At 41.6% G+C, this 16,453-nt stretch overlaps 1 protein-coding gene across 1 annotated transcript in view; it reads right to left on the bottom strand.

The window, feature by feature from the left end:
• The window catches only part of LOC308131908 (transmembrane protein 132C), a gene marked incomplete at both ends in the record, with an annotated part of 146,172 nt that overhangs the window by 53,947 nt on the left and 75,772 nt on the right, over positions 1-16,453 (bottom strand). Inside the window, one exon of the mRNA XM_080498797.1 lies at positions 13,799-13,945. Coding sequence (XP_080354923.1) covers positions 13,799-13,945 — 147 coding nt within the window. The remainder of the gene's footprint in view (positions 1-13,798; positions 13,946-16,453) is intronic.

Below are 16,453 nucleotides of genomic sequence, written 5' to 3'. Positions count from 1 at the left end.
CACACACACACACACACACACACACACACACACACACACACACACACACACACACACACGCACACACGCACACACGCACACACGCACGCACACACACACACACACACACGCGCGCTCTATATATCCCACTCGACACACATTAACAGTGCAAACTGAGACTATGGCTATAACTTCCATAACTCAAACTGTGTATTTGTTCTCGTGTTTGTGAAAAAAAATATCTGTATTACTGGTGCACATAACACCCAAATCAGAAAGCTTGCGGCAGCAAAATTTCTCATTGATCAGCAGTTAGGGGGTGTGATGTGAACGTCCATCTTGGCAGAGCAGAAATTATAAAGCATTTTGTAACGGGGAAAAACTGCTTCCACACACCCAGGGGTCTGTGTGCAGAAATGAGACATTGATCCATAATTGGAAGCACTCAGTCATGAAATCTAAAGACTAATTAAAGAAAGAGAACTTTAATGGCACCCATTTACATATTCAGCGCAGTGATTCAATGCTGCTCACTGACTTGCAGCCTGTGAGAAATGGCAGTTTGATCTAGAGGCTGTAAAGAGTGGAGCCGGATCACAAAATGATGGACTAACGACAAGTGTCTGAATGTCTGAAAGCATCAGCATGAGCTGCTTTCATATCGCGACTAAGATGCTATTGTAGCTTTGCTCTTGCTGACAGATGTGCCGATGAAAAGGATGCATATATTCATCAAGGTCTTCTAAAAGTGCTCAATCAGAAATATTGTCTTGGCACAAATGACAGTGAAAATGAAGTCACTGGCTTTTCCGAGTGACCTTCACAAGCCAGAGACACCTTGGGATGCCCTGCTGAGATTCACCTGAAGTTAAAACTCATATCACATGGGTGCGTGTGTCCGGGAAAGAGAGCGTCCATACTCGCGTAACACAGCTGAGTGTTAGTGTGTGGAAGCTCTCGGCAGAAAGAGGACACGCACAAAGTGTGGCATCTCATCTGCAGGCATGAACATGCTCGCCAGTCTTGTTGTTTTGTGTTGCGGCACTTGGGGTCCAGCTTTGGATCGCCCAGTGGCCCACCGAGGTGTACACGCCGCCTGATTACATGTCAGCACTGGTAAGTCCTGCTAAACAGGCAGCAGACTGCAGGAGAGGAGTGCCTACGGTGGCATCCTTGTCCCCCCCTCCGCCAACGCATTTTCGGCTGGACGGACTTCTCCTTTCAACCTGTGACGCGAGGAATGATAACAGGGGACAACAAAAGATTGCTTGTCAGTGTTAGCACGCACAAGTGCTGTTGTGCAGATGAGAGGATGTGACTTGTACCTTTTCTGTTTGTCTTCTGGCTGATTGAATCTGTTGCCGACTGAAAGCAGAGCTGTCCATTTCTTTTCTGTGTGCGAGGTTCTTCAACACCCCCTTTCTTTTTGCAAGTAGAACCTCTACTTTGTATTTTCCTTTCCCCAAATGGTGCTTTTACACCTTTCGCAACAGCCCAGGGCTTCTTTTAATAGGCTCATTTGAATATTTCTGCTGTGCAGGTTAGAGAATTGAAGCAGTGTTGGTGCCAGGCATTTCTTTAAGTGGAAAAGGCTTCAGTATAAAAGCCAATCATCGAGAAGGCCAAGCCACACAGAGGTTAATTGGAGCCAAATGTGGGCCAAGATTTCTTTTTGCCATTTCAGTTAGATAAATCTGCAGACATGTGAATGACAATATTCCAGACTACTGGAGCTCATTCGAACTGCTCAGCTGGTATTCATCAGAGACGGAGTGCTCATGAAGTAAATCTCATTCCAATTCAGCTCAAACTGAGTACTTACTCAATATATAGTACAAAGATGTAATTAGAAGAGAAACAACCAGCATGTTTGTCAGAAGGCCTGTAGACAATTGCATGTTTACATCTCAACCCACTTTGTCTCTCTGGCTGAGTGCTACCTGCCGTGAGCGCAGCAACAGCAACAACAACAACGATTGGGATCTAACCACGGGTCTAATTTCACCAAAACTGTCTGTCAGCTCAGAAAATACCTGCAGAGGGTAGCAGGCTTACATTTATTTATAGGAGGGTTGTTGAGAATAAACACAAGCACTGTTTGTTTGTGCCCTGTTTCTTGCTAAAACATCCCACATCAAAACCAAAGGTCCTGAACTTTCACAGGAGAAAGTTGTAAATGTGATTTAAGGAAAAAAAAGCAGATTTTTTTTCTTTTTCTAAAAAGGCGTTCATGTCCATGTCTACTAATGGTTTTTAAATGATTCAGTAATTTGTCAAATTCACGAAATGGATGTTGTATGTAGTGTCCTGTTTTGTATTTTTATTGCTTATATTTTCCCAGTGTGTTTTCTTTATTTCTATTTCTTCTTGTCAGGTCACATCTTAGAATTGTATTTTAATATTCTGGTAATGCTGAGTCCTGATGGGTCAGGTTAATGCCCTGGCATGTTTTTAATCTGTCTGGTCCAGTGTCACGTTTACTTCCATGTCGAGATATCTGATCTGTCCAAGTGATTAATCCCTCCTCTTCTTCAATTTGTGTTTTTGAACTCCATGTGTTTTACCTTGATCACTCCCTTTTCCTGTAAGTACATTAAGTTGCTGTCCATCTCGGACCATCTGCATCAGGTGTAATTTTGAGGATTCCTGTATTGATAATGTCAAACACCTGTACACATGTGTTTCCCTTGAATTCATTATTGCACGCTGGTTTTTCTTTTGGTTAGGTTTTTGGTTAGGTTTTTCTTTTAAATTAGGTCCTCTATCCATACACACTGAATATGCACAACAAATGAGGAATTATCTCTTCATATCACTACATATTTTCTTTTATGCTGTAACAACCCTTCTTGGCAATACATCCTATAGTATTGTAAAACATGCCTCATGTCATTAAAAGTTTTTGAAAATTTCTTAAGGTCATGCAGTTGTGAGACGAGCTGCAGAGCTGAATATGTGGGCTGTGCACATGAATAACTTGCTCAATCATCTCCCCTAAACAGCTTTTCTTTGCTGTTGGCTATTGACTCCTGTTTTAAGTTTCCTGTACCCATGGGTGTTGAAAATCTGGTGTTTGATCAGCTCCATTAAATGTAGAGATATCAAGATGAGATTATGCAACCAGTGGTAAATCTCATATCTCCACACTGTGAGACTAAACTATCCTCTAAGTTGGCAACATTTACCTGCAAAGAGTGCGTGGGGTTTATCACAAACTAAAATGGAATTTAGGATTGGAGATGAACAGTCCTGACCTCAACCTTATTGAATTCTTTGTGGATCAGGCCAGGGATGTAGCCGCCTTGGCTCGTGATAGCAATGCAGACTATAATGCTGATTCTAACTTGTTTTGCCATACAAGCTTGCATCGTTTTTACTTGTGAATTAGTATATGATACACCCACATTGGCAAAGTGGTAACAAGTGCTGGTCGAAGAACGGGATCTATCCCACAGCAGTGTGTGAAGAGGAGGTGCCGGCCCGGTCTAGCTGTGTATAATTCTTCTGCACTCCACTGACGTTCCTGTTTGTTAAATGAATCAATGGTAAAATCGCCAATATGTCTCATCTCTTCAGATTCCTGATGAAACAAAAATGAAAACAAAAAACAAACGGGTCAACAAGAAAGAAAATCTGTTTAGCATTTGGCAGAGAAGATCTGGCAAACTTGGAGGAGTTATTGCATAAATTATTTTTAAGAAAAGAAGCATAGTTAAATAATGATGCCATCTACCAAATATTAAAATCATTATTTGTTGGGTTGTTTATTTCCAAAAAGCAAAAAAATTAAACAAAAACAGCCCCATCTACAGGTTTAAGACACCTGACAGATGACTTTAAGAAGCTGAACGAGTTGCTGCCCAATTCCTTTATATTTCGCCAAATGAATTGCAGCTTGCATTCTGGTGACCTTACATTGTGTGCTCTCTGATGATTTCTTCGTTATATGATTCCATGACAAGACAAATCTGTTTTTCTTTTATAACATTATTTTGACGGTCAGATAAATTCCAATTCCTCCCTCTTATTCAATCACCAACTTGAAAAATAGCAAATAATGTTAAAGCTACAGAAATTGACAAAGAGTTTTCACCCTGGCTTATCCAAATCTTTTGTTTCCCAGTAACAATGAGCGGGAAGCAAAATGATCCAAAGGTTGCAACTAATTAAATGAAGATGGCAGATTGTTGTTCTGTCTATTGCGAGAATGTTGTAAGACTAACTGGAGAAAGATTGAATGTTGACTGGTACTGTCAATTTGTGGTGAAAGTCAAAGGTAAATGGTTAATGGATTTCACTTCGATAGGAGTTTTCCACCATTTGAGCAGTCCTCGAAGCACTTCACACTGTTAATCATATTCACCCATTCACACACATTCACACACACACCAATGGAGGCAGCTGCCATGCAAGGCGCTCAATCCACTGGGAGCAGTTTGGTGTTCAGTGTCTTGCTCAAGGACCTGGCATGTTGAGAGGGGGAGATGGGGGATCTAACCTGCATCCTTCCGATTGAGAGATGGCCACTGTACCTACCGAGCCACAGTCGCCCTCGAAGAGGAACTCTCTACCTCTGCATCTCTGTGTCTGTCTAGCTATCTAGTTAGGAGTTTAATAGCCTTATATATATATATAAATTTTCTTTTTTTTTTTTAATCCACAGAAGCACAGAGAAAAGCCCTCTGGCAATGCAGGCCTCCAAACACTGGTGGCCACAATCTAATCCTTTGGGGGATAAACCTCTTAAGAGCAGGATATTCACTCATAAACCTTTATAATTCTGAAACACATGAACTCCCTGGGACACATGCAAACCACCAATCTGTCCCCGCACAGCACATACACTCTCTGCCATGCTTTACTGCCCACACACACACACACAAAAAACCCTCTGATAAATCGTACCCACTGTGGCGTGATATGAGTGAATTTAAGATACCATGCAAGCTATGTGACTGAAAAGCTTTTCAGGATACCGAGCAAAGGCAATGCGAAAATTCATTAAAATAGCTCGGACGAAGGTTACCTTAGTAACTGCGTGGTCATTTGGTGGAGAAATATACTATACAGATCAAATCTCTCCCACTGAGTGTTATTACTGTCTGATTGGTGAACTGGGAAAAACTGCCGAATGGCGCACCATGGCATAATTTAGCCATAGTGCTTCCGCTGCCAATGAAATAGAGCAACAGCTTCAACAGTCAGATGTAATCTGGGCTGACTGCTGTAATCAACTGGCTGTCCACAGCAGACATAAGAATAAACCACATCCCTGCACCAGAACTGATAAAAGAAAACACGCCCTATACATTCCATTAAAAGCAATTTGAATGTTTCCTTTTTCATCGTTACTTTACTGAATCAAATAAGACTAAAAGTGATTGTCTTGGTGAAAGAAATTAAGCAAAATTGAATAAAAGAAACCTTGGAGACATCTGAGCTGTCACACACAAGATGGAGGTTCTAGTTTGAGGAGGTGAACAGAAAAAGAAAAAAAATTCTACCTGATTCATCGCTGAGGGATTTAGGGTTAAGGATGTGACGTTACCTTTCTTGTTTCCCCTTAATGGAATTGGGCCATTTCTTTTTAGGCTTTGATTCATGTGGAACTGAAGACTATGTGGGTGACTCATAGCAAAGACGGCTCAACTCGAACAAAACCTGATTCATTCAAAAATCAAGAGGGTTTAGGACCCAATGACAAATTGAATCAAGTGAGAAATCACGGTCGTTGCACTGCCTGAGCCACACCGATTGTGAAAATAATCTTGTAGATTTTTTATTGTCTAAGCCACCTTGTTCTAAATGTGACTGCACGCTTTCATATTTCTGGACACAACCAACTATTGGTCATCTTTTTTTTCCGGAGGCTGGAGGACAATAAAAACTCGTCTGAGTACTTTGTTCCATTTCAGTTTGCTGTAAATGTCAGAAAGGATAAATAATTTTCTTCTTAAAGGTTTTCCCCACTTTGAAATTGAGATAAATGGTGAGGTCACTGCCAAATCCTGAGCATTATTACATAGCTATAGGATTTCTCCCCCATTTGGAATCCCGAGTATTCAACGCTGATAAGATTTACAAGTCAGCTTTAGTGGAAAAGTCATGTACTTTATTGGAAAATTAACATACATGGAATTTAATTGCATTCATCCAAACTGTGTGCAGAATTGATTCAGATAATGCAAATCAGGCCCTGTGCTTTTTGAAGAAATTAAAAAGGATATTTAAAAGTACACGTACTCCCCGTCCTCTTGATCCCACTTGCACTGGCTCTCTTGTGGAGTGGCTGTAATGAGTGGACTGCCTGCTGTCACTGGGCTGGGCTGGGTGTGGTGTGGGGGATTAATGAAGTGGTGGCTCACAAGGGATATCCATCTGCACCTAGACAGACTTAATGAACTACCGATGCCCAGACATGGCACTTTTACTGAGGCCTCCACTTATGGCGTATGACATGCTGAGGAAGCAGGACTGCTTTTGTCTCGAATGGGCTCGCCATTAATGGTGACAAAGTGAACTTTTCAATCAACCAGAGTGCATTCTAGCCAATATTATGTGTACTCTACATGGCGATTTTGTCCATTTCTATAGGGACTTGTTTTGATTTCTTTGACACGCCATCAGTGAAATTCAGACTGATGGCGTGAGAGTCACACCATGTTCCCCTCAAAATGTAATGTATGGTTAAAAGATAATCTGCATTTATAGCAGGTAATATTTTGGGTCCAACAGGCAGGCTTGTACAGAAAAAAAAGCCTATGTATGCTATATGTACACGGCCAGAGAAAGCAGTTCAAGCTCTAATGAAATTATGTTATCAATTATTCATTAAATGGACGAAGGATGGCCAAATTCAACAAAATATCAAGCTGGAATGAAGCCCACAGGCCATTAGTTATTGCTAGACCTTACGTTTGGCATTTACAAAAACATAAGTGACATATTTACGACAAAACGTCTACATATTTGATTGCACACAGACGGCAAAAGGCAAGTTTCTTATTAGAAGCCACACAGCGTTGATTTTTCTGAACTATTGACAGTCACTTCACTCCTAATTTTGTGTTGGCATTGATATAGTGTTTGAAAAAAATTTTTTAAATCACTGACCTCCAAACCCTTCAGCTTTAAGGTACAACCAGAGCAGAAATGGCTTTCTATGAAAAAAATTTTTTATGACAAAGTCCTTGATAGGGATGAACTCATTACTGAAAACTCATTAGGTCTTCTTCACTCTATCACTAAATTTGAAAGAAGTGACGTCAGCTGTTTCAATGTTGTTTCCTTCAGGGTGAAATCAGCTCCGTTCTGTCAAAAGGCCCAACCTGTCTCACATTTTATCACGCCCTCGATGAAAACCTGACACCTCATTATCGCTGGAAGACGCTGCCAGTGAAGCAAAGTGCAAAGTTAAAAGTTCAACAGACTGAAATGAACTTTTTTAGTCGATGATTATTGTGCTATGTTCAGCTGCAAAGCAGATGATGATAAACAAAGGTTCAGGTTGCTCTGTTTGTTTACTGTCTAAATTGTGAATCGGGCGTGGTGCGTGCATCAGCTGCAAACGAGCAGAAAGGAATCGGATCAGCTGGCTGCAGCGAGTGGCTTAAAGTGACTGGCTGAACCTGCACAGAGACGACACCTGACCCATCAGTAATGCTGCGCTCTAATGCGTACAGTGGGGCCGCCGCTCCATCATGGCACACAGGCCTCAATTAGCGGCTACGCACACATAATTCAAAGACACTTAAGGCCATTTCAAAGTACAAGGTCCAGTGAAAACACCAATGATCCATCTGAATTTGCATGGGTCGGATCTGTGTGTGTGTGTAAAAGGAAAATCTTTCATGTGAACACATATTTTAAGGTAAGACAAAGGTTTAGGGAGAAAGTCTCTGGTTTGCATCTAAGTTGTGCTCAAAGACATTTCTGTGTGGCGTCTGCACGTTTCTTAGAGCATGCGTTGCCAGGTTCTCCACTTTCTAACTACAATCCTAAAGCATTTATTTGCAATAGATTGGCGATTTTGTGTTAATGTGAGTGTGGGATTATCTGACTCTCCTTGCCTGTCGTCAGCTGGGATTCAGCAGCAGCAAAGACGTATAGAAGATGGATGAAGCTGGGATTAAGATTAGTCAACTCGTAGGCACGGCTTAATTCAGAGTATGTCTGCAGGGAATAAATGTAAATTGATGTAAAGACAACAAAGTGATTAAAACAATGACATGGCTATTGAGCGCATGTTACATTTGTGGGGTCCTACCTTCTTGGACTCCCCGCACCACGTTACATGTAATTTATTTATTTATTTATTTTTATCTTGATTGTTTTCACAATAACACAAAGTGGCTCGACGTAATGTAGTGATGTGGTTTTAAGGCGAAGCGCACCATTACATTAAGGTCAGCGAATCCAACCTAAACTGAAACGGCCACATCAGGTGCTGATGGAGGTATTTGGAGGTTTCTTTAAAAAGACATGTGTAACATTTAAGATGTCCCCTATTAAAATACGATGCTTAACATTTCTCACTTTTGGCAATAATTTAAAAACATGGGCCTGACAGATACAGGCTGACAGGGATAATTTTTCATTAGATTGATTTAACTTTGGTCCTGATGGCGTCCTCCTTGAGGCAAAAAGTGATTAAAATAAAGATTGTACAGTTAAAGAGCCTCCATAAAGTTTTCTTATTTATTTCTTTTTTTGGTCGGTGACGTCTGATGTGGAAAGAGCTCATCTGGCTGAGGCGCATACATACAGAAACATGTTGCACACCAAGTGATAAATGATTGATGGCTGGGTATTAACAACAGTCTAATGCAGAAAAGGAAGCAATTCATAAGTGAACTGACTGATGATAACGTCTCGATTGTACTGAAATACAATGACACTGTTGTTGCCGTAAACAACTTTGTATTTTTCAATATGTCTGGCCTTCAACTTAAACAGCAGAGGACAATATGATACGTTACGATACAATCCAATGCATCTACCTTCACTTTATCCTGTTCACAGTTGTGGGAGGCTGAAGTCAGTCCATCACAGGGCAAACACACACTCACATGCGCCGTGCAGCCAACAATACAATACAGCACAACACACCCAAATGTTCCCATGTCAAAACTCCTTTAAACCAGTGGGAAATGCAAAAACAATCTAAAATACTGTACTTGGGAAAAACTAATTAATTGAATAACCCCCCCCCCAAAAAAAAAAAAAAACCCTCAAAAAACAACTGATCTCCACACAAAAGAACAAATTGAGTCTCATTATGGTACTGACCAGGGTAAAGCATTTCAACACCCTCCGTAGCGTATGCCAAAAAATCTACTGCACCAAAAGTGTGAGGTGCATTTGTAACATAACATTAATTATTAACATAATAAAAAAACACACACACACTCACAAATGAAAGGTGATATAATAGGAGAGTGAAAACTATGTGAAAAATATGCAAATGTGGATAACTTGATAATCATGGTGCCTCCGTCTATTGGAAAAACATGAATCCTCATTTCTTTGACCTATAGCATCAACACCCCTCGTCATCCGCTTGTCCTCAAGAGGAAGTGGGGAGAAGAAAGCAGGCTAAGTGACAGCTCAGCTGATGAGATAGCTATGTTTAATCCCCTTTTTAAAGAGCCTCATTGAAATGACTCTGCGCGGGGAGGACAAGACCAAAGAAAAATTGGAGCATTGTGTATTGTATCGCCGTCGTGGGGCGTCTTCGCTCTCCGCTATGAAGTGACTTTGACAGCTGTGAGGATTAAGGAGCAGTCCAACGTACACGCACAAACAGCAGGGATTAGACTAGATATGCTCACTCTTGTCTCTGGCTCTTTCACTTAGTGAATCAATAAAACACGATTTAACTGCGGTAATAGAGCATGTGCATGTGTGGGAGAGAAGGTGAGGTCATGAGACAGAGTAGAGGGAATAATACCTGCATGAAAAGGAGATGGAGGAGTCAGCTGCCAAGTGTTGCTGCAGTTTGCAGATGCTCCTGTTTGTGTTGTTTAAGATGCTGCAGCTGCACCTGAAGCCATGTATAAGCATGGGATAGTGAAGGCCAAGGATTTCATTGGGACAAAGGTACCCCGACCTTGTTTAATATTCATGTTTGCTAGATTTCCACAAGAATTCAATAGTTATAAACCCTCCAGGATAAAATTACTTCTAAAACCATACATTTATCTCTTTTCTATACCTACACCAAGGAGTGGGAAGAAACCAGGATATGCAGAGGAAACTTAAACAGGCCCAGCTACTTGCAACAACACCTCGCAGAAGAGCAACAAGCATTGAAATTTGAAATCAACACACAAAAAAACAACAAATCAGACTGGATACCATTCATCAACTAGTATCTTAAATATTTTAAATACAAATCTGAAGTATAGCTATACATATTTATGGATACTTTCTCTATTTTAGAGGAGTAAAATGAAAAACCGTTATGACCCTGAGTTGCGTGTATAACATCATGCATTTTTGCAGGCAACCAAAACATTTCTATTTATACGACTGAGCTGTCAAAATTGATCATATCAGTAAAGGTTTTTTGTTTTTTTTTATCACACACATAACTAAGAGTTTTCATAGCAGTTTCAGTTGAAAACTGTTAATAAAGTATATATCAAAATAAAATTTGCGCTGCGTGTGAGAAGATGTGAAAATGTTGAATTAACATGTAAACATTGCGAAGAGATGTGAGTGTAACATCTGAAAACAGTTGGGAACGGTTGGTGTAAATGTAGTGCTGGAGGCTCACACAAGAAATCACTGGATGATACATCTATTAAAGAAAACTTTTATTAGACACTTCTGATTTTACAGCCATGGCACACACACACAGCTGTCTTTGTTTTGAGTGCTGTAACACAGTAGTTAGACTATAATTATTCCCTGTAATGATCTGCAAAACAACAGCATGTTTATAAATGGGAAAATACAGTACCAACAGATTCAAATTACATATGCTTCGTCGGCTGTTCCATTTCTACATAACTCCTGCACAACTTTGATTATAATGCTGCAATGTCAAATGCCTTGTTTTCTTTAGGGAGTGGTTTAGAGTTTGCTAAGTAGAACCGCAGCTAAGGAGCAAATAAGTAAGCTTTCCCAAGCTTCAAATCTGCCTCTAATCCATAAAATTACACCTGTCACTAGAAAGTTAGATTTATTAAAACTACTCCCTGATCCAAGAAGGAAAAACCATTAAAACACACAAAGGCCTTCAATCAGCGCTTAATTAACGCAACAACCTTCTTCCCTTTTCTGACAATCACTTCCCTATCTGCCAGATTAGTTTAAGGACATGAATGCTGATAAGAAATGACCAAAACAACTCTGAGGACTTGGCAGTGGAGAAAATAAGTAGGCAAATAAAAAGACGGAGTGAAAGTGGGATGGGGTGGCAGGAAGGAGGGAGTGAAAGAGAGAGAGAAAGAGGAGTGTAGGAGTGGATTAACTGTTCTCTCCAGTGAGTGGTCTCAGCAGACATGGCCTTTATGTCAAGTCAAGTGTGCCTTTTCAGCAGAGGGGAAATCGCTTAGATAACCATTCATACTATATATTTCAGGTATTGTGTGTCTCTTGCCTAAAAGTGAGCCACCAACGACAGCACTTTCTAAAATGACAGCAAAAAACCTTTTTGAGAGATTGGCAAACTGAGCCATCTCAAGTAAAGCCATCTAAGGCGTGCACTTCACAAAAGTGAGACAATCATGTTAAAGTCCATCCATCCATCTTCCACAACACTTTATTCAACTCAGCGTTGCGGAGTGCTGGAGCCGAATGTCAGAGAAACTCAATGTGACACACACACACAAATATGCACACACTCACTTACTCACACAATTTGGAATCACCAATTAACTCTAAACACATGTTTTTAGAGTGTCAAGTCTCAGTCTGTCCCGTCTGATCCCCGTGAAGTCTGTCTTGTGTGTCGAAAGGCCCCTGCATACTCCCTTTTAGAAGCCATAAGAACAAGAAGAAAGTTCGGCTATGACGTCAGGCAGATGCTTTTTTGGCAGGACTGTTCATACGCTGAGGAGAAGTTGTCAAACTCGCAGGCCACGCCCCCTCACAGCAGCCACGTCTGTGAAGCGGCGTTTTAACTTTCCAAATGCACAGCTTATATCTCCCCTCCAATGTTTTCAGAAATACATTTCTCTGAACTGTTTCAGTAATAAAAGAGAAAGTTTGTGTCTGAGCCGCCATGTTGGCCCCGTTTCAACCGCAGGTTTTAACTGCAGGAGCTGACAGCATTTAGTGATGCGTTCAGGTGCATCACATAAAGCCGCCCTCTGACATGTTAATGAGCTGCGGGGCTCATACAGTAGCGAGGTTCCATGCTAAACACGATTCCAGTAAAATATGACTGATAATCATTCGCGAACATTCATGTGTGTGTGTGTGTGTGTGTGTGTGTGTTTCCTCGTGTTTCCAATTAACCGACTGTGTTCTCTTCCATGTGCCCTCAGCATCTCATGTGCATCACCTGTGTCTTCCCCTAATTATACCCTCCAGGCCAGATCGTCTAGTTTGCGTAGCAATCAGACAACCAGCAAGTCCTTGTATTTAGTCCTCGTGTTTACTACCCTCGAGTGCAGGGGTAGGGAATCCTGGTCCTCGAGGACCACAGTCCTGCACTGTTTCAATGTGTCCTCGCATCAACACAGTTGACAGCAATTATTGGCTCGTAATCAAGCTTTCTGCAGAGCCTCATCATGATAAATCAGGTCTGCTTGAGCAGTGAAACATCGAAAACATGCATGGCTGCGGCCCTGGGGGACCAGGATTCCCCACCCCTGCTCTAGGGTTTGGACCCTCTTCTGCCTCACCCTGAGATATAAACGTTTTTGAACTATGCTTTGTGCTAGTCTGGTTTTGGGTCTAGGCCGCGTACTGGCGCTGTGGTTAGCGCTCGCCTCACAGCGAGAATTTCTTTGGTTCAAGGATGACCCGGAACCTTTCTGTGTGGAGTTTGCATATTTTAGTGTGTGCGTGGGTTTCCTCCAGGAACTCCAGTTTCCTCCCACAGTCCAAAAACATGCATGTGAGGTAAATTGGTGACACTAAATTGCCCTTGGGTGTGTGTGTGTGTGTGTGTGTGTGTGTGTGTGTGTGTGTGTGTGTGTGTGTGTGTGTGTGTGTGTGTGTGTGTGTGTGTGTGTGTGTGTGTGTGTGTGTGTGTGTGTGTGTGTGTGTGTGTGTGTGTGTGTGTGTGTGTGTGGTTGTTTTTTCTATATGCGTTTACGTTTAGGACAAACTGACCCGGAGCGGGATAGAAAATGGATGGTTTTGGGCCCTGTGACACTGAGGGAGTATGTGAGGTAAACCCATGCATGAACAGATACCCCAGGCAAACTACTCACGAAGAGGCCGGAGCTCAGTCTGGAGATCTGCTCGCTATGAGAGTAGAAGTGCTAGCCACTTCACTGATGGAGGAAAAAAAAGGAATGAAATGTAGATTGATGCAATTACATCACGACGTACTGCCATGGGGTGGCATGGCTCAGTTGGCAGAGCGGTCATCTTCCAATTGGAAGGTTGCAGGTTTGATTTCCATCTCCACCTGTCCACATGCTGAAGGGTCATTGGGCAAGACACTGAACCCCAAACTGCTCCCCTTGGAGTGACAGCGCCTTGCGTGGCCGCAGCCTCCATTGGTGTGTGAATGGGTGAATGTGATGAGTGCTTGGGGCTGTTCACCCAGTTGAAAGACGTTATATAAGTGAAGTAAGCGGAGTCCATATTGTTAGACAGGAAAAAGCAGCACAGGATTAAAATATTTTTAGACGCAAACCTTTGTTGGTCGTAGCCGGATTCCTTCCTGCGGCAGTGCAGCGTCACCACCCGGTGGCCTTCGCTCCTCACATCCTGGCTCACCATCCACTGAGTTGGGTTGCTGGGGCGAGCCCCGAGAAACGTCACTCCTTCTTTCAACTTCACTCTGCGGGACGAAAGAAGACGGCACGTTAATGATTGTGTGTGTGTGTGTGTGTGTGTGTGTGTGTGTGTGTGTGTGTGTGTGTGTGTGTGTGTGTGTGTGTGTGTGTGTGTGTGTGTGTGTGTGTGTGTGTGTGTGCCGTTGCCAAGAGGATCCTCACTCGAATGAGTCACCAGATGAATGCATGCATTGCATCTGCATCTGCAAGGAAAATGATTTTCTTTGTGTGTGATTCGGTCCACCAGTGCATTATCCAAACAGTTCACTGGAAATCCCCATCAGTTTCTCTGTTTTTGATTGGACCAGTTTTGTTTCCCCAAAAAACGGTTCGTCTGTGTGTGTGTGTGTGTGTGTGTGTGTGTGTGTGTGTGTGTGTGTGTGTGTGTGTGTGTGTGTGTGTGTGTGTGTGTGTGTGTGTGTGTGTGTGTGTGTGTGTGTGTGTGTGTGTAAATTATGAAATTGGAGCAATATCATTGTGCATATCCCCTAAATTCTAATTAGGTTTACTGTTAAATCTATTAAAGAGAACTAAATGAACCCTCTGATATTGAGATCTGCCATCTATAGTGAATCTGCTGTTTGTCATAAAATTAAGGCGTAAGTGAGATGTGACCACCCTATTATGCTACTCCTCTTCCTCCTTTATCTCCATCAGTAATAGAATCACTCTCATGCAGTCGGAAAATGACATTATGAAAAGCTTTCTTTGACTGCGGCAAAATTACGGCGTCAATGTCCTTGGCTCGGTGGTCTACAAAGGAGGAAAATGTCCAAGGGGAGGAGAATGAAGCTGAAAAATCTCTGTTAAATGTAACTCATACAGCATTAGGAAGTATTTGTGTGGAGACTGATTTAAAGGTAAAAGTGCTGACATAAAATAGATTTAGAATAATGTTCCATAACAATAATGTGGCCAGAGATATTATCCGAGAGTGGCAGCAAAGCTGAAAGATTGAAGACGAGGCTAAATTATAAGAGAAGGTCCAATCACTATCCCTGTCCAATCGATACATGGTTGGCAGATGAGACCAAAGATATGGCTTTGCTTTCATCTTGAATTTGTTGCCGCACTTTAACATGCAATTGCCTATCTGTTTGCCAATGAATATATCTGCCCTTCCCCATCAAGCCTGCTTCTTTGATGTGATATCTTATCATGTTGTTGGTCAGGTTATATGTGCGAAGTGAAAATGAGTAAGATAACAGATGGTATACTTTTAACTCTGCGGAGGGACGGAGATAAACACAACACCCCAGGGTCACACCGAATGTGTCTGCATCTGGGTGTTTATGCGCGTGGACGATGATACTTTTTTGTGTTGCGCTCTTCTGAAGATGATTTGATGTCTGTGGCAGCTGTGTCCCTCAGTGCTATTATGTATGTGCGCGTAATTGAAGTCGCAGAGAACATTTATAGACTATGCCACAGCTTCACATGCTCGGCCTGATGTTGAGATGAGAATATTCAATATTCTTTGACCCTGACCCATCCTGCAACAAAATCCACAGATTTTTGTTCAACCCAACGATGTGCGGTTAACAAATCTTTTTTTTTTTTTTTTTTTTTAAAGCTAACCTATCAAGCATTATTCGTTGTCCCTAAGCAGTGATGCTGGTTTGTGGTTTTCATGCCACTTAACAGACACAGTGTGGATGTGTGTGTGAACTGCATTTGTATGTGAGAAGGGAGTTCTGTTGCAGTCATTAGAGTTTCACCTGTGCTTCTCTAGCCAGAAGAAATTGCGAAAAAGAGATGTGCAAAGGATACAACTGTTAAAAATATATTTATAAGACATATATTATTTTAAAACACACATTTTTCAACAACCCACTATAATTTTTTAAATGTTGGACTGTCTATAATTTTGAAAGAAGCCGTCAAGCAAAAGTGCAACAGGTAAGACAATTGCAGCACAGTGAAAGCTTCTAATTACAGTTTTTCAAGTGCAATTCAAGTGCAAAGTCTTCTTGCCTGTAGATCCCATATGACATTAACAGCAATCCCTTTAACTTTTACATTTAACAGACTCCATTAAGATGTCAGACATTCAACTGGGGAATACTATTTCTTATCAAATACAGATGTGGAATATAACTGTGGATGCTCACTGCAGGCATGCTGACCTCCCCATATAGATTTAACTGCCTTTACTATCAGTCTGTGAATCCATCTGGTCATATTTGCGGTCTGCTGCATTTGCCTGAATTAGTCTAATGCTACCTGGCTAAGACAGTGTTCAACAGGTCAATCAATCCACCCTCAGCCAGTCACCGGTAGCCCTCAAATGTTACCAGCTGTGCTTCACAGTGATTGTAAAATGGTTTTATTTATAGTGATGTGCAAAACCTTTCATCTGTTTTCTGATCCAAATAAAAAGTTTAAAAAAAACAAACAAAAGAAAAACCTGACATCACAATACCAATACTTCAAAACCATTACTGTGTGTGTGTGTGTGTGTGTGTGTGTGTGTGTGTGTGTGTGTGTGTGTGTGTGTGTGTGTGTGTGTGTGT

Source organism: Blennius ocellaris, assembly GCF_963422515.1.
Source record: "Blennius ocellaris genome assembly, chromosome: 7".
Classification (NCBI taxonomy): domain Eukaryota; kingdom Metazoa; phylum Chordata; class Actinopteri; order Blenniiformes; family Blenniidae; genus Blennius; species Blennius ocellaris.
Note: the sequence above shows the minus strand (reverse complement) of the source record. Positions and strands in the feature narration are given on the sequence as shown.